This window comes from Rattus rattus, chromosome 1 (genome assembly GCF_011064425.1).
Source record: "Rattus rattus isolate New Zealand chromosome 1, Rrattus_CSIRO_v1, whole genome shotgun sequence".
Lineage (NCBI taxonomy): Eukaryota > Metazoa > Chordata > Mammalia > Rodentia > Muridae > Rattus > Rattus rattus.
Genome location: NC_046154.1, coordinates 23,430,184 through 23,451,950, shown reverse-complemented (window position 1 = coordinate 23,451,950; position 21,767 = coordinate 23,430,184). Strand labels below are relative to the sequence as shown.

The 21,767-nt window shown below is 45.9% G+C and overlaps 1 protein-coding gene across 1 annotated transcript in view; it reads right to left on the bottom strand.

Annotated features, from left to right (window-relative positions):
- Window positions 1-21,767, bottom strand: part of Maco1 (macoilin 1) — a 61,870-nt gene that overhangs the window by 2,732 nt on the left and 37,371 nt on the right. The window contains exons 7-10 of the mRNA XM_032896360.1: window positions 9,460-9,618; window positions 8,032-8,214; window positions 6,064-6,184; window positions 2,880-3,054 (exon numbers count right to left, since the gene is read on the bottom strand). Coding sequence (XP_032752251.1) covers window positions 2,880-3,054; window positions 6,064-6,184; window positions 8,032-8,214; window positions 9,460-9,618 — 638 coding nt within the window. The remainder of the gene's footprint in view (window positions 1-2,879; window positions 3,055-6,063; window positions 6,185-8,031; window positions 8,215-9,459; window positions 9,619-21,767) is intronic.

Genomic DNA, 21,767 nt, shown 5'->3' with positions numbered 1-21,767 from the left:
CTGTGAGGGCAGAGACTGACTCCTAACTTCCCACTGCTAAGTCCCTGCATCCAGCCCAGGGGAGAGGCAAGGCTTCACAGATTATGCATGTTCAGGTCATCTGTTATTAGGACACAGAGCAGGACTGAAGCCAGGACCACCCTGTTCCCTCCATGCTCTGCGCCTCCTTGACCTCCATGGAAGAGGCTGTGTGTGTGAGCAGCTCTCACTGTGTAGACAGCGGTCTGTCTGTGAGGGAAAGCTGGGTGGCATGTCTCAGAAGGGTGTGGTGGAGATGAAGAATCAATTTGGAATCAGGATGAGTAACCAACAACATAGGAAGGAACAGGTGTGGATTTAAATTATGAAGTTGGACCGGATCTGGAGGGAGACAGTGAAAAACTAGGAGCCATGAACCGTGCTTTCACTTCCTTAGGGCCCCCAAATTTCAGGTGAGCACCAAAGAGCCACAGTCTCTCTGAACACAAGGTGCTTCCAATAAAATAAGTACTTAGTGGCACCTGATACAGAGCACTGTGTTTTCCCCAACAGATGTCAGTTTGATTTTTTAAATTAGTAACAGGAAAACACCTCAAGAGTTTCAGGATGAACCTTTCTGTCTTCCCAAACATTTGTGGGCTAAGAGTGGAGTGCAGCCATGCCAGAAGGCCCAACACCCTGGCCCCAGAGAGCAGGTGCTGTTTCCATGCCAGGGAGATGGATCTTCTCCAAATGTCCAGGTCCAAGCAAAGCGGGTTGGTTAAGCAGAGGTCCATTCCTCAGTGCTGAGCCAGACAGGAAAAAGGGCCAGTGGGAGGTGAGATGTCCAATTTCAAGGCAGGATCCCCAGAAACCTTTTCAAGCACCTGTCCCTGAGCCCACAGACAAGGGAGCCTCTGCTCAGTCACCTGGGTCACCCCAAGCCTCTTGGGTGGCTTTCACCAACTTCTTAACTTCTCTATTTTCTAACCATCTCCAGGCCAGGCTGAAGTTCTCAGTGACTAAAGGTCGTGCCTCACTTGGGTGTCTGAGGAGCACCTACCAGTCAGTGCCCCAGAGAGATTCTTCCTCCTCATACCCAGGCCCTCTTTGCCCCTCTGCCTTGGTTCCAGTACCCTGACCTCAGCTCTTCTCCATACGCCACCCTGCCTTTCTTGTAGACAGAAGACAACACCAGTTTCTGAGCTGGCCTCTCTGTCTCTGCTCCACTGTCCTTATCTCTCATGCTGCCATTGGAAAAGCCGCTCTCCCTGAAGACCTGGGAACCGACACACTTCAGAACGCTACATTCACAGTGCCTTTTAACTTCCCCTCTTTTCTTCCAAGGCCTCCAGGCCTAGGGCTACCAAATCACTGGCCTGGACAGCCCCAGTGCTTTCTCTCCCCACCATGTTCTGCTCTCAGGTATCACCATCCTGCCAGCTACTCACTCCTGCTGGCAACACATGCTCTCTAGTCTCCCGTCCCTGCCATCCTTTCTCCCTGGCCGGCCCGACCTAGTGCAGTTATCCTCCAACGCAGCAGCCTCCACAGGTCCACTGTGCATAAGAGCACCAGAGCAGCACTGCCCTCTGCAGTAAGCACTGTGGGGCCTTCAGTAAACTCTGCGTGCAGTGTAAGTCTCACAAGATGAACGGCAACAGAGGAGGATGCAAACATTTTCTATTAAGTCAGAAAGTAAATAAATACAAGACAATGACACTTTTCTCGCTATTTGAAGATGGTTACTTTCATAAAATGACTTATGTCAGTATGTAATATTTTACCTCATTTTAAATAGATTACCAGATGTTTTAAGTTTTAATTTACAGTTAGGTATCACAGCTATATAATCTATGTGAATAAGTTCTCCCAGCATGCTCAGTAATCTTAAGCATCTGGGCTGCAATATCCGAGTAGACTCTGGGCTTTCGAGGATGTCAGTTTCCAGAGCTTGGCTGCTTGGTGAGTCCCTGCTCAAGAACCCTTTCCACGCACTAGGTCAATAGTGCAAAGGTTTCCTCAGTGTCTTAGTCACCTAAGTGACTAATCAGTTCTGTGGACAAAAATCCAATTTTCTCTTCATCAGGTTACGGTACCCTCTTTGAGAACTCCCCTACACGCCTCCACGTCAGTTAGAATGAAGTCTAAGCTTTTCTCCTGGGGTACTACTACAGAACCTGGCTGCTGCTGCTGCTGCGATTCCTGTCTCACCTGGGCCAGCAGACCGGCGAGCCTCCTTCATGCCATGGGCTTTGCCTTCATTCACTGCTCCTGGCCTCAGTCTCTGCTCAAACGCCTTGTATTCAAGGATGTCTTCTCTTCCCATCTCCTCCCCATTTTGCCCACTGACCTTTCCCATCTTATAAATACAATAATAACTTGCTCACTGTTTGTCCCTGCCAGGGTGTCTATAGGTTATCAGAGATACTAGCAGGTCCCAGCAACTCTCTGCTGAGTGGATGGCCTGGTTCTCCAGACTCCTTTGTTGCACTGCCCAAGCCACTCCCAGACTGCTGCAACTTGGGAGAGCCCTGCACCTTCTGCAAGGAGGCTTCTCAGCTCTCACCTCACGCTCCCAGTCCATCTCACTGCTCAAATACCAGCTCCTGTGATGGGACCCAGCTTCCTGTGATGGGACCCAGCCTCCTAGCTTGCTCTAGACCCTGCCTCTCTCTGTCTCCACAGGCTGCATACGCGTCGTAAAGCAGCCGGTCTAGACTCTTCAACACTATGCAACTTCTCTTGTCTTTAAGTCCAACACACTCTCATCTCAAAATACTCCTGCAGCACCAACTGATTTGACTCAGAATCTCAACACTAGTCAAGCAGCAAACAACATAAGGAAAACTCCGAGGTGCCCTCTGGCTCATCACTGTGGTCTCTAGTCCTGCCGTCCCACGTGGGCCCGTGCTTCCTACCCTGGGCGATCTCGAGCTGCCGCTTCGCATCGCCGAGTGCAGAGAACAGGTCCAGCTTGATCCTCGTCTCTGCACTGAGGCTGTTCTCTAGGTGCTGCGTTTTGTCTTGCATGGCAGAGAGGGCTGACATCAACACCTCAGTGTCCTTCTCGTTTTCTTTGTACTTCCGAAGCTCCTGTCAACAGGGGACAGTGACGTTATGGGGCATCAATATAAACTGGCTCCAGCTCACAAAGTGAACTCCCATCCTCCTGACCTGGCCATCAGAACAGAGAACCCGGATACCTGTGTGTTTACATCTGTTCCTGGGGAATGTACATGTAACGCCCAGACACGGTCCAGATCCTCAGAGGTGTCCCGTGGGCTGCATGGGCACATGGCTGGAAACAGTGGTACCTGCTTCCAGGTCTCTCTTGCGAGACTTATTCAGAGCAGACAGCTCTTCTTAGCTCCTTGCAAATGGTGCCTTATACCGTAGTTACATTTGTATAAACTGTCATGGTTGTTATTTTGATAAGGCAAACTGTAGGGAAGCCCATTTATAGTATTTGTTAATACAGTCAGTCAGGGAAGATTGAACTTGGTTTGTTTGCTTTTCCTTTTAAAATATGGTTTCCCAATGTAAACAAGGCTGGCTTGCATCTCACTGTGTAGCTCTGGCTGGCCTTGAGGTCAGAGAGACCTGCCTGCCTCTACCTCTAAGTGCTGAGGTGAAAAGCATATGCAACCATGCCTGGCCTACACTGTTTTTAAAGACAGAATCCAAACTTATTCCAGAGAATTAAAAAATACAGAACAACTGAAAGTTACCCAGAATCCTTTAATATAGATGAAGTGTTTTAAAAAACTAAAACAGATCATTTCAACTATTCAGTTTCCCAAGGGCTGGGTTACAGGCAGGTGCCACTATACCAGACTGAAAACAGACCTTCTCATGGCTCGATGATATTCCTGTTTTGTGTAGATTGTACCTTAAGTAAATGTCTGCCCCGTTCGTTACTAAGACTGTTTCCAGTTGGTGGTGGTGGCGGCTGCAGCACATGCTTCTAATCCCAGCACTGGGGAGGTATAGGCAGGCTGACTTCTGTGAGTTTGAGGCCAGCCAGGACTACAGAGTGAGTTCTAGGACAATCAGGGCTACACAGAGAAACCTGTCTCTTTAAAAAAAAAAAAAGACTTTTTGTTTGTTTGTTTGTTTTTTATTTTACATCCCTAGACCACTACACTGAACATGATGAGATCTTGTCTCTGGGCTGGCTTCCTAAAGAGGAATACTCCAAAGTGTGTGATCTTCTGTACTCCCAGCAATGCTATTTTATAGCATTTCCACTAGGATCATCTTTTAAAATCTTTTGCAGGGCATAGTGGCCCACACCCATGATCTCAGCAAGTGGTAGGCAGAAGCAAAAAGACTGCCACAAGTTAGAGGCCAACCGGGGTCACATCACAAGACCCTGTGTCAAAGCAAAACAAAAATTCTTTGCCAACTTCATAGGCGAGAAATGATTGCTAATTTTTATATCCATGCCATTTCTTAGCAATAAGAGTACACTTAAAATTTTTACATTCATTTTAATTTTTAAAAGTATTTGAGGGGGCTGGAGAGATGGCTCAGGAGTTAAGAGCAACCCATGGTGGCTCACAACCATCTGTAATGGGATCTCATGTCCTCTTTGGTGTGTCTGAAGACAGCTACAGTGTACTCACATACATTAAAAAAAAAAGTATTTGCTTTTATTTAAATGTATGTGTGTCTGAGTATATGTGTGTGGTGTATGTGCTTGCAAGGAGCATGTGGAATGAGAAGAGGGGTCAGATTATTTAGAACTAGAGTTACAGGCAATTATGAGACACCATATGGATGCTGAGAATGAAACCTGGCTCTTCCGAAACAGCAGTAAGAGCTCCGAACCACTGAGCTGTCTCCAGCTGCTACTTTGACTGTGTATGTTGTTATGAACCTGGGAGTCAGAGGACATGGGAGTTGGTTCTCCTGATTACCAGGTGGGTAACTGAGGTCATCAGGCTTGTCAGTGAGCATCGCTCCCTGTTAGTCCCACTGTCACTGGTCCTGAAGATCCATTTTTAGCCCTTGTTTCTCTTCTGTAAATGATCTGTTTGTACACTTTACTTCACTTTACCAGCTATTTATATCCTAAAAGTGTATTTTTGATATTCTTTGATATCTATATTTTTTTGTTCATTTTAGACAGGGTCTCACTCTATAGTTTTGGAACTCATAACAGAGATCCCCCTGCCTCTGTCTCCCCAGTGCTGGGATCCAAGGTGTGAACCAGCACACTCAGTGAGTATCTATCTCTCTTTTTAAATTTTTTTTTTTTTAAAAAGATTTATTTATTTATTTTATGTACAGCATTCTGCCTGCATATGTGGCTGCAGACCAGAAGAGGGCATCAGATCCCATTACAGATGGTTGTGAGCCACCATGCGGTTGCTGGGAATTGAACTCATGACCTCTGGAAGAGCAGTCAGTGCTCTTAACCACTGAGCCATCTCTCCAGCCCTCTCTTTTTAAATTTTATATCTCTTTTTATTGTGTAAATGTTTTGCCTGTGTGTGTATCTGTTTGCTACGTGTGAGCCTGGTCCCTGTGGGGGTTAGAAGGAGCCAGACTCTCTGGAACAGGAGGCATCTGTGCGCCTCCTTGTGGGTGCTGAGAATTGAACCCAGTCCTCTGCCAGAGCAGTCAGCGCTCCACTGCTGGGCTGTCTCTGCAGCGCTGCAGCCCCCACTCCAAGTTCTCTACCTTAGTCACTTCTTGGTTGTTCTCTGTGACTTTGTGTACTGATTTTATGCTTAGAAAAATCTCCTTGTATCTCAGGATGAAATATCAGGGGATATTTTATTCCCCCTATCTTTTATTTTTGCATTCCCCTTCCTATGTTACTAAACTCTACTTTTCTTTCCTCCCATTTATCTGTTCAGGATTCCAAACCCTCTGACTGCTTATCCTCCCCTTGCCTGCTGACCCCTGAAACCACCTCTACATCACCACTTGCAGCCTGAGTTAGAGCCTGGCTCCATCAGACAGGAGACAGGATTAAATCCCCTTCCCTTTGGATAAGGAAGCGTAGAGGCTTGGTGTGGAGCTGCTGTTCCACACTGGAGCACACCATGGCTCTGAAGGTGCCCCATGGTGGAACGTCCCCACGCTGCTCCTCACCTGAACCTTCAGTTCCAGTTCCCTGATCTGCTCCTCCTTCACCTTCATGTCCATTGTGAGCTTCTTGCCCTCAGCTTCTAGCTCTCTGATCCGACTCCGTAAGGTTTCGGTGCACTCTCCCCTTTTGAAAAAGACAGGAAATAAGGTTTATAGTTCTCCTTCCATCATGGGAGATTGGTTGGAAGACCACAGTGCAAACAGAATCTGCATATGCTCGAATTCCTCAGACAGAGTCGTAGCTTTTGCATCAACTTTACATAAAGCCATCTCTCATCACTAATGGGCAGTGAGTGCCCTCATGCTTTATGTAGTTTACGGACTGATAACAAAACTGTCTGTGCATGCTCAGTACTTGTAATTTAGGTTTTTAAATCTTTTATTTTCTTTTCTATTTTTACTTTTCAAGACAGGGTTTATCTCTGTAGTCCTGTCTGTCCTGAAATGCCATCTTTAGATCAGGCTGGCCCCAACTCAGAAATCCACCTGCCTCTGCTTCCTGAGTGCTGGGATTAAAGGCATGTGCCACCACCATGAAGCTTCATTTAGCTCTTTCTGAAACAGAATTTTAGTATGTAGCCCAGGCTGGCCTTTGATCTTGCAATCCTCCTGTCTCAGCCTCTTATTACAGTCATACCTGTGACGTCCAGCTTTTAAATACTTTGTGTAGTGGGTTGCACCTGAGAGCTGACGCATAGGCCCCGTATGCTTCCCGCAGGTGTACACTTTCTTCTTAGGTTCTAGGGTCTGCCTGAGCGTAGCACCTGTCTCAATATGCCTCTCACTACTCCTTGAAATTTTCAACAACGATCTAAAATGGTTTGTTTGTTTGTTTGTTTGTTTTGAGACAACTCTGTAGTTCTGACTTGAAATCTATTTAGACCAGACTGGTCTTAAATTTATAGAGATCTGTCTGCATCTGCCACCTGAGTGCTGGAATTAAAGGCAGGGCCACCAGCTATTTTTAGATTTATATTTGTCTACAATGCTACAGAGGCTAGTGGTCAACCTCAGGTGCTCTACTCAAGAGCCACCCACCTTGTTTTCTTAGACAGCATCTCTGGGAAGCTGGTTAGTGAGCCCCAGGAATCTACTAGTTCTGGACTCCCTCCCCAGGGCTGGGGTCAGAGGTGCGCTCTACCACACCTGCTTTTACACAGGCGCTGGGCACCACCAGACCCTATGTTCACACTTCAAGCACTGTGCCAACTGAGCCATCTCTTCAGCCTCTAAAAGAAGCAGGGGTTGGAGCTGGGGAGATGGCTCAAGGGTTAAGAGCACTGACTGCTCTTCCAGAGGTCATGAGTTCAATTCCCAACAACCACACGGTGGCTCACAACCATCTGTAATGGGATCCGATGCCCTTTTCTGATGTGTCTGTCTAGTATGTATGTCAGTGTACTCACATACATAAAATAAATACAATCTTTAAAATTCATAACAACAATCGAGTTGAGAAGATGGTTTAGCATAAGAGCCGTTGGTTCCCCAGCATCCACACGAAAGCTTTTAACCATCCATCACTGCAGTCCGAGGAACACTAATGCCGTCTTGCTTCCATGGCTACTGCACACATGGAGCACAGAGACATACAGGCACACAAAATATTTATGATCAAATATTAAATAAATTAATCTAAAAAATATTTTAAAGGCCCTTAAGGCCACCCAATCTGTGTTGGAAGCACTGAGAGCTTTGTGAGGACTGACCGCGGAGGGAGGGAGACCTCAAAGCACTTAGAGCTCAGGTGGACGGTGGGGTACGGTGACCCCTCTGCTCTGTGGGTGGGGTTGCTGAGAGACACGCTGCATGCAGGGCAGTGTGAGCTGCCTCAAGCGGAGCGGAAACAACCAATCAGCAATCCAGAAAGCAGACCACCCACCCTGACCACTCTGCCTATCCCTCCACATCCATCCTGGGACAAGGAAAGCCAACCATGGCCATTTAAATACTCTAGTGGCAGGGACATACCTAGATGCAGCAGCAAAGGCAACAGCCCGTGCAGCCGTGGCTTCTTCTAGCTTCTTCCTCTTTTTCTCCTCCATGAGCTGCTTTTCTACAAAGCCTCGGGCCTCCTGCTCAGCTTTCAGCCTCTTCTCCAGCTGGCTGATGCTCTGCTTGTCTTTTTGCTTCATCTGCACAGCATTGTGTAGCCTGTATGGAAATAGTTGTGACGCAGTCTTCTCATTAGACAGATTCACTTAAGCCCTGAGAAACACAGCCTCCATGCAGCCTTTCTGTTAGGCAGGTGTAAATGGGAGGTCCGAACAGCCAGGTATCAGCCTCTGGTGTGCCAGAGAAAACACGCGGCCATTACCGCACTTAATAGTTCCTAAATACGAATCAGCCACCTCAGCCACCGGCTTTGTGTAACTCAGAGTCAGCCCTGCCCTCTGTTCTGTTAAGTGATCCACAGCAGGCAGAAGACATGGGTCAGAAAGCTAAGGGACAGGATAGGTAGACGGTGGCTGTAGAGTTAGTTGTAGTGCCCTAGAACACTGAAAAAACAAAACAAAACAAAAACAAAAAAACAGACCAAGGAACCATTGACTGGACCAGTCCTATTGAATCTAAAATCGGTGGGAGGGAGGTCTGTGTTCTTCATCTTTTCAGTTGTTTTCTTAGGTAAGGTCTCACCATGTAGTCTAGAGCATCCTTGAACTTGTGGCCATTCCCTTGGCTTAGCCCCTGCCACGCTGGGCTTCTGAGTCCCAGTTGTGCTGCAGCCTTTCTTTCTCAGGCATAAGGAAGGCCTTTTCTCACCGACCTAAGATGAGCTCTCTACAGCTTCACACGGCAAGGCCGAGGCCATTAGACTGTCTCCCCCGAGGCTAACGCTAACAACAGCACAAGCTGCTTAGAATGATGGCCAGGGTTCTTGGATGCTGGACTCTAGCAGACAGTTAATTCCTGGAACTATAGTGAGAATCTTCTTTGGGGGAAGTCTGTGGGATAGAGGTATCGCTGCCACAGACATTAGAGACGAGCAACTACCTTCAGAATGAATGAAAGTTTAAAGGAATTCACACAGAAGAGCCAGCTTCTGCCTGTCTCTTCAAACGGAACCAAAGCTCAATGTCATTTTTTAGTTCTGAGATTCAAAGTAAATATGGCCTAATCCTCAGGAAAAGATCATGATTTTCGAAGAGTAGCAAAACTCATTATCAGTGTTACTTATCACAAAAGCTTAGTTACTAATATTATAGTTAAACTACATCATTAGAGCAAAGCTATTACTAAACTCTTGTTGGAATGAAGCAAGTGTAGATTTGATGAGAACACTGAGAACCAAACATCCATGAATAGGAAAGGTTGGGCCATGTCTCCTGGTCAGCCTGAGATCGTCTGTCCTCCCCTGGTGACAGGAGGCCCTGCCCAAGGCCCATAAGGCGCACGTACTTGTTCTGCAGCAGCTCGTTCTCCTGCCGGAGCTGGCCCATTTCTGAGCGGATCCCTCGCTCTGTGCTTGAGAGGGAGCTGATCTGACTGCGCAGCTCTTGCTCCACTTGCCGGCTGGCTTGCAGGTCAGCCTTTAGCTTTTTAATGTCTTGTTCCAGCCTAGAAAAGGGGAAAAGGTGGCATTTTCATCCGGGAGAGGCCTTAGGGCTTGGCAACGGTCCCCACTGGACACCCAGGATGTGTTTAGTTCTCTGGCATGGCTGCCTCCACAGGAGGGCTAACTTTTGATTGTCCCCAATGTCTGTGACACTGCAAGTACCTACCTGAGTAGTGTACAACAGCGAGAAAAGCAGAAGAGCTAAACATTAAAGTCCCCTCCCTCCCTCCCTCCCGCTGACCTCCTCAGCAGGTAAAGCCTGCCAGAGCAACAAACCCAGGGCCCTGCCACCGACTCTGCTTCTGACATTCTCCTATATCAGACTGCACTGTCTCCCCCATCGTGGGTACCCGAAAACAGGATCTCCATTCACTTGTGGAAACTGCTAGCATTCTTGCTAAGTAGCATTCGCACTTTTGCTATGGTGGAAGAGCTTACCAAGGCTCAAGAAAAGGGACATAAAAAAGAAAACTGAGCTAAAACCTACCTTAGGGTGCCATTCCTTACTGCTTGCTCCATCTAGCCCATTATAACGCCAGTTTAAGTGATGTGCACTAGGGGCTCTATATATAAATAAGCAGTAAAAGGAACAAAAGGGCAAAACCAAATCTCTTTTTCATGGGAAGGCTCTATAATTTCAATGGGGGTCAAAACCTGGATGACTAAAGTGCTTAGATAGTAACACAAGAAAGGCTACAACCAAACACACCAGGAAGAACAGTGCAGACACTCCTCAGTGACTGACACACTGCTCCGTAGGTTACAGCAATGGGAGCTCATTTAATCAGCAGAGCTAAGGGCCAATGGCAATGATTATTCTTATTTTTCCCAGATGTAGCCCACGGCGATCCCCAGATAGAATCCCCAGGACACATTCTCTTCCCTATCAGCCCACCCCAGCACAGCAATCTGGGGAAGGCTATGCCAAGGATGGGAAACAGGGAAGGAGGAGCATTCTAAATGGAGTCTGGCGCACTTAAAACCTCAGAGCATAAGCAGCCATGGTACCTGGGCAAGTCCTCAGTTTGGTGCCTGAGAAAGGCTATACTAGAAACAGTATGGGGCAGCTGGACCTTGACAGCAGGGTTAAAGATCAGGCCTAGGACGTGTACTACAAGTGAAGCAGCTCTGAGAAGAGACAGTATTTCTACACGACACAAATAGTCAAAGGAGCAAACATCAGTTTGCTTGAGTTTCTGTGTGTAGAAACCCCATCCCTGCCCAGGTGTTAAGGACAATCCAGGGCTGACTCATTCTAAGCCACACTTAACCTCTCAACTACCACCCCAACCTGAGAAAACTCTTCAGCACCTCTAGTCCAGCATACTGACAGAAGCAAGGCTTCCTTTGGAGGGCGATGGGGATCTCTTTTTGGAACTGCCAGATCCACAGACTAAAGCTCATACATGTTTTATTACGTACAAAGTCCTCAGGGCCTACTACAGAAATCGACACTCACTCAGCAATGTTCCCTGGCCTCTTAGAGAAAACCCAGTGCTTTCCTTCTATCCACCATTAGACAACTTTAAAACAAGCCTCGAGCCCCCAGCCATGCTGTAGGCGCTGTCACCAGTGTTCCCTTCGGGAGTGAAAGCACAGCCTAGAGACTGTGAGTTCCAGTAGCACTACTTGGTCTCCTGCCAGTGCTCATTCCCTAGGGAAGGGTCACAGGTCCACATCACACCACACTGTCCCTATCACCAGGGTCATTTCAGTTCAGTGTACTCACAGATCAGTATTTAGATCATGGCTATGCTGTCCTTCATTCACCTGAAGTAACCCAAGAGCTACAGTCCAGACAGACTGCACAGGATTCATGCCATTAACAAGCACACGCTCACGTTCCTCTCTTAGGAGCCTAGCCGCACAGAGAAGAACTGCATGTTTAATGAAGGGGCAGGCTCCTCCATGAGGACAGAGGTGTGTGGTCTGTAGAGGGCTCTGTCATCAGGGTCCTAAGCAGCTCTGGGGACAACTTTGCACGTAGCCTTGCAGTTTCCTCGTCTGCAGCTGACCATTTCTAAGGCTCCTCCTACTTGCTCTAAGATTTCGGGGTCTGACACACTTATAAATGGCTGCTGATTTGCTGTTGACCAGCAGCTTAAGCTGCACCAGATGCAGACACGGGAATCTGCTTCCACAGCATAGCTGACCAGCATAGCCAAGGAAGAAGGAAAAGCCCCTTCTTAGACGCTGCATTTCAGTAACTTTGTAGTTATCGCTTTCTTTCATTCTAAAAATCTTCTGTTTTGGTTTTGGTTTTGTTGTTGTTGGTTGTGTTTTATGTTTTTTGAGACAGGGTCTCTGTGTAGCCCTGGCTGTCCTAGAACTCAAGAGATCTGTCTGCCTCTGTCTCTTCCGTGCTGGGATTAAACCACCACTGATTGGTGTTCAGTCTTCCATTTTAAGTGACATGTTTTTCTGATACAATGACCATAGTAGCTGGGCCTTCAGTGTATGCACAGTCAGGAGACACAGTCAGGGGAGATTCTATGAGTTGCAGGCCAGTCTGCTTTACAAAATGAGTCCAGGATACCCAGAACTCTGTTATACAGAGAAACCCTGTTTCGAAAAACAATATTTACTCTGAGTAAAGTTTTGGAATTTCTTGAAATTTGCAATAATCTAAAGAGTTTTGAGAACAAAAGGTACAAACATAATTTTTGTAAAGCACAGAACGCAATGCTTTAAAAAGTTTGTTTCCGGGGTTGGGGATTTAGCTCAGTGGTAGAGCGCTTGCCTAGGAAGCGCAAGGCCCTGGGTTCGGTTCCCAGCTCCGAAAAAAAAAAAAAAAAGTTTGTTTCCCCTTATCTATTTAGTGTACACATTTACATGTGTGCATACTTGTGGTCAGAGGACAAGTTTTGAGAGTATGCTCTCTCCTTCCACAGTGTGAGAGCCACTACTTTTTAAAAAAAGATTTATTTATTTATTATATATAAGTAAGAAGGCATCTGATTGAGAAGAGGCTCCCTTGTCTGTGGGTTCAGGGACAGGTGCTTGAAAAAATTTCTGGGGATCCTGCCTTGAAATTGAACATCTCACCTCCTTTCTCCTGTCTGGCTCAGCAGTGAGGAATGGATGCCTCTGCTTAACCAACCCACTTTGCTGGGACCTGGACACTTGGAGAAGATCCATCTCCCTGGCATGGAAACAGCACCTGTTCTCCGGGGCCAGGGTGTTGGGCCTTCTGGCATGGCTGCACTCCACTCTTTAAAGATTTATTTTTTTTTATCGTACATAAGTACACTATAGCTATCTTCAGACACACCAGAAGAGGGCATCAGATCCCATTACAGATGGTTGTGAGCCACCACGTGGTTGCTGGGATTTGAACTCAGAACCTCTGGAAGAGCAGTCAGTGAGCCATCTCTAGCCTCGCCAGCCTGAGATCCACTACTTTAAGTCAGTGGGCTTGGCAGCAAGTGCCTTTTCCCGCTAAGCCATCTTCCTTGGTCTCCCACAATGCTTTTTAGAAGTGGAATTCTATGAGAATATTGTCAAAGCCAAACCAGCAGTACTATATAGCAAGAAGGAAGTTACAAAAGTATGTTTCCTTTGTTAAAAAAAGTATACTTCTTCTGAAGTGTACATCCAACATCTGTATACTCTAGTGTGCACATGCTCAGAAGTGTACATCTAAGATCTGTATACTCTAGTGTGCACATGCTCAGAAGTGTACATCTAAGATCTGTATACTCTAGTGTGCATGTGCTCAGAAGTGTACATCCAACATCTGTATACTCTAGTGTGCACATGCTTAGAAGTGTACATCCAACATCTGTATACTCTAGTGTGGATAAGTCATACCGCAGTAGGAAACTGCTTGCTTTTGTTATTGGGGTTGAATCCAGAGCTTCCTGCATACTAGATTCTCCCACTGAGCTACATTTCCAGCCCTGGAAACTGTTTTCATTTACCCCTGTACCTTCCACCCCTGCCTCTCTCTGAGACAGGGTCTTACTATGTAGCCCTGGGTAGCCTGAAACTTAACATGTAGAGCAGGTTGGCCTCAGAGATCCACCTGCTTCTGCCTCCAGAGAAACGGTTTGTTTTGAAAATACATACAGTTTACTCTCTCATAAAAAACAGGGCTAGGGGTTGGGGATTTAGCTCAGTGGTAGAGCGCTTGCCTAGCAAGCGCAAGGCCCTGGGTTCGGTCCCCAGCTCTGAAAAAAAGAAAGAAAGAAAAAAAAACAGGGCTAAAGTGCTTCAGGCTCTTCCTAACTATGGTCATCAGCTCCACCAACTCTTAATCACTGCTTTCCAGACTGCGACAGTCCCTGCCTGAGAAACCCTGGGCTTCAGGGTCACTACCTAATGACATTAGTTGAGTGTGCTAAGAGAAATTCTCAGTAACCCCAGAAATTCATAGTCTAAGCATTTCAAATGCTGACAGAAGAAACTTCTACTAGCTAAGAGTGAGCTGTGCAGAAGAACGGAGCCTTACGAGCACAAGTCAAAACACAGTCAGTAATCTCCACAGGCCCTGGAGAAGACTTTGGCCTTGAAGGCCTACTACACAGTTCAAGTCTTTACTGAAATAGGGGGTAAAATGATTTGTAATCTCTCACTGGGTTTAACTTTTTACTCTAAGAATGAAATCTGCTCAGCATAAAAAAAAAAAAAAAAAAACAAAAACCAAAAAACAAAAAAAAATCCAAAATGTAAACAACTCACGCCTCTCTCTCATTTGGGCTTGCATGGATGCACTTCTTTCTCATGAGCCTTCTCCCCACTTTCCACACATGTAACTACATGTATCATAAGGAGGGGGGCAACACATACACAACCTGCATAACAGAGGCACCTTCCCCTACTCAGACATTTCCCTTAAACTACTGAGCAGTGCGCCACCGTCTGCACAGACCCCACTGTGTGGTGCTAGCAAGATGGCTCAGTGGGTGAAGGCACTTTCTATACCCCACACCATGGAAGGAAAGAACCCACTTGCAGAAGTTGTCCTCTACCTCCACACGTCCTATCATATGCACATTCCCTCACATACACACAATAAATATATAAGGAAATGCTGCTCTATAATGTACTTACAGAGCCTCTCCTCCCCTTCTTTTTAGATATAATCCTGGCTGCCCTTGAAATCACAGAGATCTGTCTGCCTCTGTCTCCTGAGTGCTGGGATTAATGACGGGTATCATGATGCCTGGCAACTCTATTTTCTAATTTGTAAGATATGGCTCAATTGTTGTATCTGCTTGATAGGATGATGGATGCTAGGAATTTTAGTAGAACTATGTGAATTAGTAAGCTGAACCGAATCAAGACAGTCAGGTGCTAGGGACATTTATCAAGCAGATATGATTACTTGTGTTAATGGTACACTTAACCCCCTTGGTGCTGATGGTTAATACTTCCCTAGGTAAAATACACATGTATAACTTATTAATGCAAAGAAAGCTCTGATTAAATAGTATTAAGAGGCTAAGGCATCTTCAAATATATGCATAAGACTCTATGCAACCGCCAATAGCAGCTACCTACACTGGAAGCAAGTCACTACAAAGAAAACCAGATACAAACACAGGCTTACAACCCTCAAAAGAAAAAACACCCAGTAAGGATGAGAGGGGGGGAGGAAAGCACTTCCCTACCGTTGTGGGCTCCATTTCTCAAAGCTAAGCCTGCTCCGAACACCACAGTTCCTTAAGGATGAAGGAACTCAGGGTTGGGGATTTAGCTCAGTGGTAGAGCGCTCGCCTAGCAAGCGCAAGGCCCTGAGTTTGGTCCCCAGCTCCAAAAAAAAAAAGGGGGGGGGGAAGGATGAAGGAACTCTTCCTACAGTGTTACAATATCATTAAGCTTTGAGAGGAAGCAAATGTACTTCCTGCTTGCCCGGCTCCTGTGGACCACCCAGTGGGATCACCACTCTGGACAGACAGGGGTGGCAGTAAGTTCTGTGTACTTCTGTCTAGTTCTAACCAGTTACAAGTCATAGGACTTGACAGTCACTCCAAAGCTGTGAAGTACACACCTAGCTCCTCAGAGCTGGGACCCACCCACAGAAGCACTCCCACAGGTTTCCAGGTCTGGCTGCAGGGCACCTAGGAAGTGGATTTGTCAAGTTAAGAGCCTCTCTTTCTTACCTAACTCTAATCCTTATCTCTTCCTCTAATCTCACTTATTCCCCAATCCTATCCAGGAAGCCAAGCTCTTATGTAGTTGATAACTGTTTAAATTCAAGAGGAAAAGATTTACATGTTAATAAGGGGAATCTCCAAACTGACTGAAGGAAGGAAGTGCAGGTGACTGCCTTAGGCAGGCAGATAAGAAAAACTTCACCACGGTTCTCAAACGCCAGCCTGCACTCAGAAAGGCTATTTTAAATATCAGAAGGTAGGGAGACCCAGATCTCAATGTTTGTATTTCTCTGGTGAGTGCCTTGAATCACAGACCCCAGCAAAGAATTCTCAGAGGCTTAGAGGTTTAGTGGGGCTGTCAATTACCTCAGGCTTTTATAAAGCCTGTGGGTACAGGGGATACGTAAGGCACACATGGGAAGTGAGTTTTGACAAGATGAAGATCTGTGAGGAACAAGCTGATCTTTCTTGAACAGGAATTCACCCAGGGAAAACTAGGCTCTGTGGCCTCTCTAGGAGTCGTGCATTGCCATGTGTCTCTGTGGGCTGCTGGCTGGACTCCTGATGGAGTCAGGACTCATGGCTCTGCAAATTTCCTGTTTCTAGACTATAGTCTGCTTCTAGTGGCAAAGCAAAGGGGAGTCTGAAAACCAGGTCTCAGTTACACAGACATGTGAGAGAGGCAGGTTTCCTAATGAACCCTGCTACAGATCTGACTCCTGCCTGTAACTGTACTGTGGGGACAGAGAATCCTACCTACCCATTTGTCAAGGCCTAGTCATGAAAAGAACAAAAATCAAGCACATTCTAGCACCACGTGCAACAGTGCCTTCTGGAGGAGCCCTTATGCTCTCAAGGTAATGCAGTGCTCACTGCTTTGTGCTGGCTTCAGCCATTCTGGCGTTCAATCTGCTCGTGTGCACGTCTCAGGAACTGGTAATACAGTTGGAAACAGAGATGACATTCCTAAAGTGTCATTGAATTCTTACACATCGTGTCACTAATCCTCACACTGTGTTCTTCAATGCCCTTACTCAGTACTCGGAATAGGTCAGGCCAGTGTCATAAGTGCAGAAGCAACAAACACCCACAGCTAGTGGCCAGAGTTTACATTGAGCTTTAAGAGATAGGGTGAGTGTGTGTGCTCTGAATCGGGGAGGTACACGTGAAGAAAGCAAATGAAGGGCCTCATCAAGGTAAGTATCTAATTCCACCAGTAGTCTGTGCACTTTAACTGAAGACATGGCGTGTTCTAGGTAAACCAAAGATCTAACCCCAGAAGAAATACTGATAATCCTCCATATCAACTTCCACTCCCCTGCCAGGTCACCGACACCGACAGCATGAGCAGCATGGGTCAGTCAGGGCAAAGTATATGACACACACTTGATGGATGGACATGCCCTCCTTATGTGAGACTCACACTGACAGGAGGCTGTTCTAATACAGTCTATCAACCACCGCTTAGCAAATACCAAAGTGAAGCTCTCTTGTGCCTCACTGTAGGACAATGCTTACCAGACACAAATGTCCAAAATAAACGACAGCCAGATGACCTGATTACTAGGTGAAACTGTATTACAAAATATCTTCTATATCTGCTCTATCTTCTGTCAAACACTGTGGAGGTTGGAATAGATATGGCCCCCATAGACTCATGTGTTTAAATGTCTGGCCTGAGAGAGTGGCAACTATCAGGAGGTGTGGCCCTGTTGGAGTAGGTGTAGCCTTGCTGAAGGAGGTATATTGCTATGGAGGAAGGCTTTGAGGCCATATATACTCAAGCTACACCCAGTGTGATGTTGTCTCCTTCTGATAACCACAGATCGAGATACAGAACTCTCAGCCCCTCCAGGACTGTGTCTGCAGACCGCATGCCTGCAGTCACAATGGTAATGAACTAATAGCCTTTAAACCTTTGGTCAGTCTCAATTAAATGCTTTCCTGGATAAGAGTTGCCCTGGTCTCTACGCAGCAATAAAACCCACACTAATACAAACACAAAGGGTGAACACATTAATTTTCCTTAAAGAATATAGAGGGACATCACACACCACAATTTTGGTCTGTGGTGTTTTGATTTATAATGAAGCTAACGAAAAAATTAATATAAGAAAAAGAATATCCAGAGACAAAGAAAGAACTCCAGGGTCTTTTATACAGCTGGTCATGTAGGGAAACATGGTGCTGACTTTCTAAGCTTGTCAAGAAGAAAGCCGTGCCTGCCCCAAATGAGCATCTTGCTGGATACAGTGACGCTTTCAATCCCAGCACTTGGGAAGAGGAGGCACGCAGCTCTCTCTAAGTTTGAGGCTGCTGTGGTCTACAGAGTAAGTTCCAGGCCAGTTTGGGTTGCGCTGTAAGAGCCTGTCTCAAAAACAAACAACCAACCAACCCACAACACACACACTCGCCCCTCCAAACACTAGCATCATAAAGAAATGTGATTGAACATGAGTTCATATGAAAAATCTTTTAAAATGGGCTGGCAAGATGCAATGACCCAATAGACAAAAGTGCTTGCTGCCTACCCAATGAGTTGAGTCTGATTCCTAGAAGCACACTAGCAGAGAACCACTTCATGCAAGAATTCTGACCTTAACATGTACATGGGCACATACACATAATAATAACCTCGTCTTTATAATGCCATGCCTACTACTGCAGCAACTGGGATGGACAGAGATTATACTAAAGTGAGCTTTCTGTGAGGAGGGAAAAGTCTGCCTTTCGGACAGGATAACGCGTCAGGCCCTATCACTCCCAGGCTCCTCATATGAATACCCAACAGGCACAGGTCACTTCTATGCGCTGGGGCTACTAGATGGTGACCAGCACGTTTAGTTTCATTTCTGCCTAGTTTCTAATATGCTGCATGGTGCTCACATCATGAAGTAGCCCTACTTAAGTATAAATCATGTTCCTATTACCACGATTATATTTTTATATAGTTTTAAAATTCCTTCAATGGTTAAAATAAGTACAATCTGTCTTGTGAACTAGTATAAACAAGACCAACCAAGTAAACCATAGCAGCCTAAAATATTACGGACAGAGCGGGAAATGAAAATAAATCAGGTCTGCCAAAGTACACTTGCTCAGACAGAGTGCCAGACAAATATAAATTAAGTTTGTTTCCAAAGAGACAAATAAACAAAACCCACTAAACTTTAAAAATAGACTCATGAATCTACTACTTACTTCCCACTTAGTGCTTTCCAAATAATTCAGTAGTCACACTTCCTCCAACCCATTTAATCGAATCTGACCAGCGTCACTAAGGGTCTGACTTTCACAGTCCTCATTCGAAGACCACACACTTCTATCTCTTAGCTAGGAAAGATGACATCTGAAATAACCACTAATGCATCCCACTGAAAACAGAGAGGCCTGTTCTGGCAGGGTCAGCAGGTCAGTCTGCAGAGCGCTTGGTGTGTAGGGAGCACACTTCTTCCCCAGGATCAAATTTTCTTCTACTGACTACTCCTGGCACTCAGGCAAAGTGTATTCAAGCACAAACTGCATAAGCAAATGTAGACTCTCCTTCTGGGGCTGGGGATAACGTTCCCCACCTAGGGCAGGAGCTTCCTGGGAGAGAAAGACAGACAGAAAAGTGGAGCCTAAGTTCCTGTCAGCAGACACAAAGCAGAGGCTGGTCCTGGGCTGATAGAAGGGCAGGCCCAGCAGGACAGAGAAGGAAGGCAAGGTAGATTTCTCCCTTTGTTGCTGAGCGATGGCCTGCGACAAAATCCTTTGGCCCTAGACATAACCAATTGAACAGGTGGTGTGACTGGCTGGCTGGACAGCAGTCTCCAAGAGGATTCTGCCCTGGTCCTCTCTCTGCAACTTGCAGGTTCCCTCACCTCCCATATCACCTCTAGAAAAAGTAGGGACAGATGCCCAACTGTAAAACTTCCTAGAATCCAGAATGAAAGGGGATGGCAGCACAAAGATTTTCTTTCCCTTTTTCCTTTTTATTAAATAAAATTGTTATCAACTTCCCCAAAAGCAACAAGCTCTTATCCTAGGTATTGTCACGGTTCCCTAACCCCAGAGACCTTGAAAAGCTATGATGTGGCTCTGTTAGTGTTCAGCTTGCAGAAAACCTTGAGTTCCATGAAATATGCAGAACAGGTATAGCAGCACTGCCTGTAACCCAGCACTCAGTCCACAGGTAGAGGCCTATGGGGAGTTCAATATCATCCCCAGTTATAGCCTTAGCCACATGAAAACTGACTAAAAATTTAAAAGCAAAGCCTTCAGTTGCAATATGATCAATTAGGAGACTCTAGTTCACATGCCTCCTCTGTACCAAGGACAAATACAAAAGAAGCCTCTACCCTCACTGACCTTACATTTTATTACTATGGGCATTAGGATGTTGCAAACCAATGATCCTCCACCTGTGAAAAGCGACCTCTTTGTGAAGTAAAGGACTCTATCACAGGGCTCCCAAGATCAGAGGAAAATGCATGGGGTCACAACATGAGGAACTGTATTAAAGGGTCCCAGCATTAGAAAGGTAGAGAACCACTGCTGTAAAGAGTCTGCAACACAGAAAGTCACAATGCAGAAGCATCCCTACAAACTATATGACCTCAGGTAATGTTTAAGTATTTTCTTTGTACCTGAGAAACACATCAGGCTTCAAACTTCAGTTTCCTTTCCTCCCTAACCCCTGCTTCCATATAGTATTTTGTAGGAGTCCCAGACTTCCTGTGGGAAAAGAGTGCTGTGGTCAATAAAAGTCCCTCCCCTGAGAAGATAAGTGACACTAGATCAACCGGCTGCTTAGCTTCATCCGTGCCTAGTTTCTAAGACAGAAACAGCTCCTGACCTGAGTGCATCTGGCCTCCTCATGCCAAGAAAGGCTGTGGCTCCAGTTCTACTCTTGCTTTGTCCCTAACCTATAGCTGGAGTTCAGAACCTTCTGTGTTTCTCTGGTGCATCTTGGACCAGGACCTTTCTTCTTTACTCCTAATGCTAAGAGTCAGCCTCATTGACTGTCAACATACATCCAGGCCTGGCTCCCTAAAAGGAATAAGAAAGATGGAGTGATAAAGAGTTACAAGGGGCTGGAGAGACGGCTCAGTGGTTAAGAGCACTGACTGATCTTCCAGAGGTCCTGAGTTCAATTCCCAGCAACCACATGGTGGCTCACAGCCATCTGTAATGGGATCTGAAGTCCTCTTCTAGTGTGCCTGGAGTCAGGAACAGTGTACCACATACATGAAATAAATAAATCTTTGAGAAAAAAAAAAAAGTTACAAAGAAGTCAGGTCTTTCTGTTTTTCCAGGAAAGAGTACAAGCCTCTAATTTTTGCTACTTTGAAAACTTCTCTAGGAACACAAAGAGAGGCTTCTTGGATTTTCTTTTCCACTACATTTTGTTCCACAGCTATTCAAAGAGAACTATACTGGATCCACTATTAGTATCTAAAACAATGCATCTTCCCTTCCAAAGAATGTGTACTTTATTATTGTTATGATCAATTTATCTGCTTGTTTGTTTTGTGAGACAGGGTTTCTTTGTGTAGCCTTGGATGTTCTGCAGCTGGCTCTGCATATTAGGCTGTCCTTCAACTCAGAGATCTGACTGCTTCTGCGTCTTGAGTGTGCCACCACTGCCTGCCATGTTTACATTTTTAGGCTGTTATCCCTTGGTAGAGCACAGCACAGCACTGTGTGGAGGTTAGAGAGAACTTGGTGAAGTCCTTCCTCTCTTCCCATCATGTGGGTCCAATGCTGAGCTATTCTGCCATCTGTCTTTTGCATAACTTACTTAGTATTTCTGTACGTGTGTGAACGATATGCACCATGTCTTATGCAGCAGCAGACACAACCTTGAAGCTTGCTCTCTCAACCCACCTTTATCTGGGTTCTAGGCCACAGGCTTGAGGTGAGTGCTTTCTTTACTCACGGAGCCATCTAATCAGCCTAGGATATGTTATTTTAAGTTGTGTGTAGACATCTCACAAATGTGAGGAAATTAAAAATAGTGAGTTCAATAACTGTTCCAAAGAACAAGACCATATATACTAAGGAATTTTCTA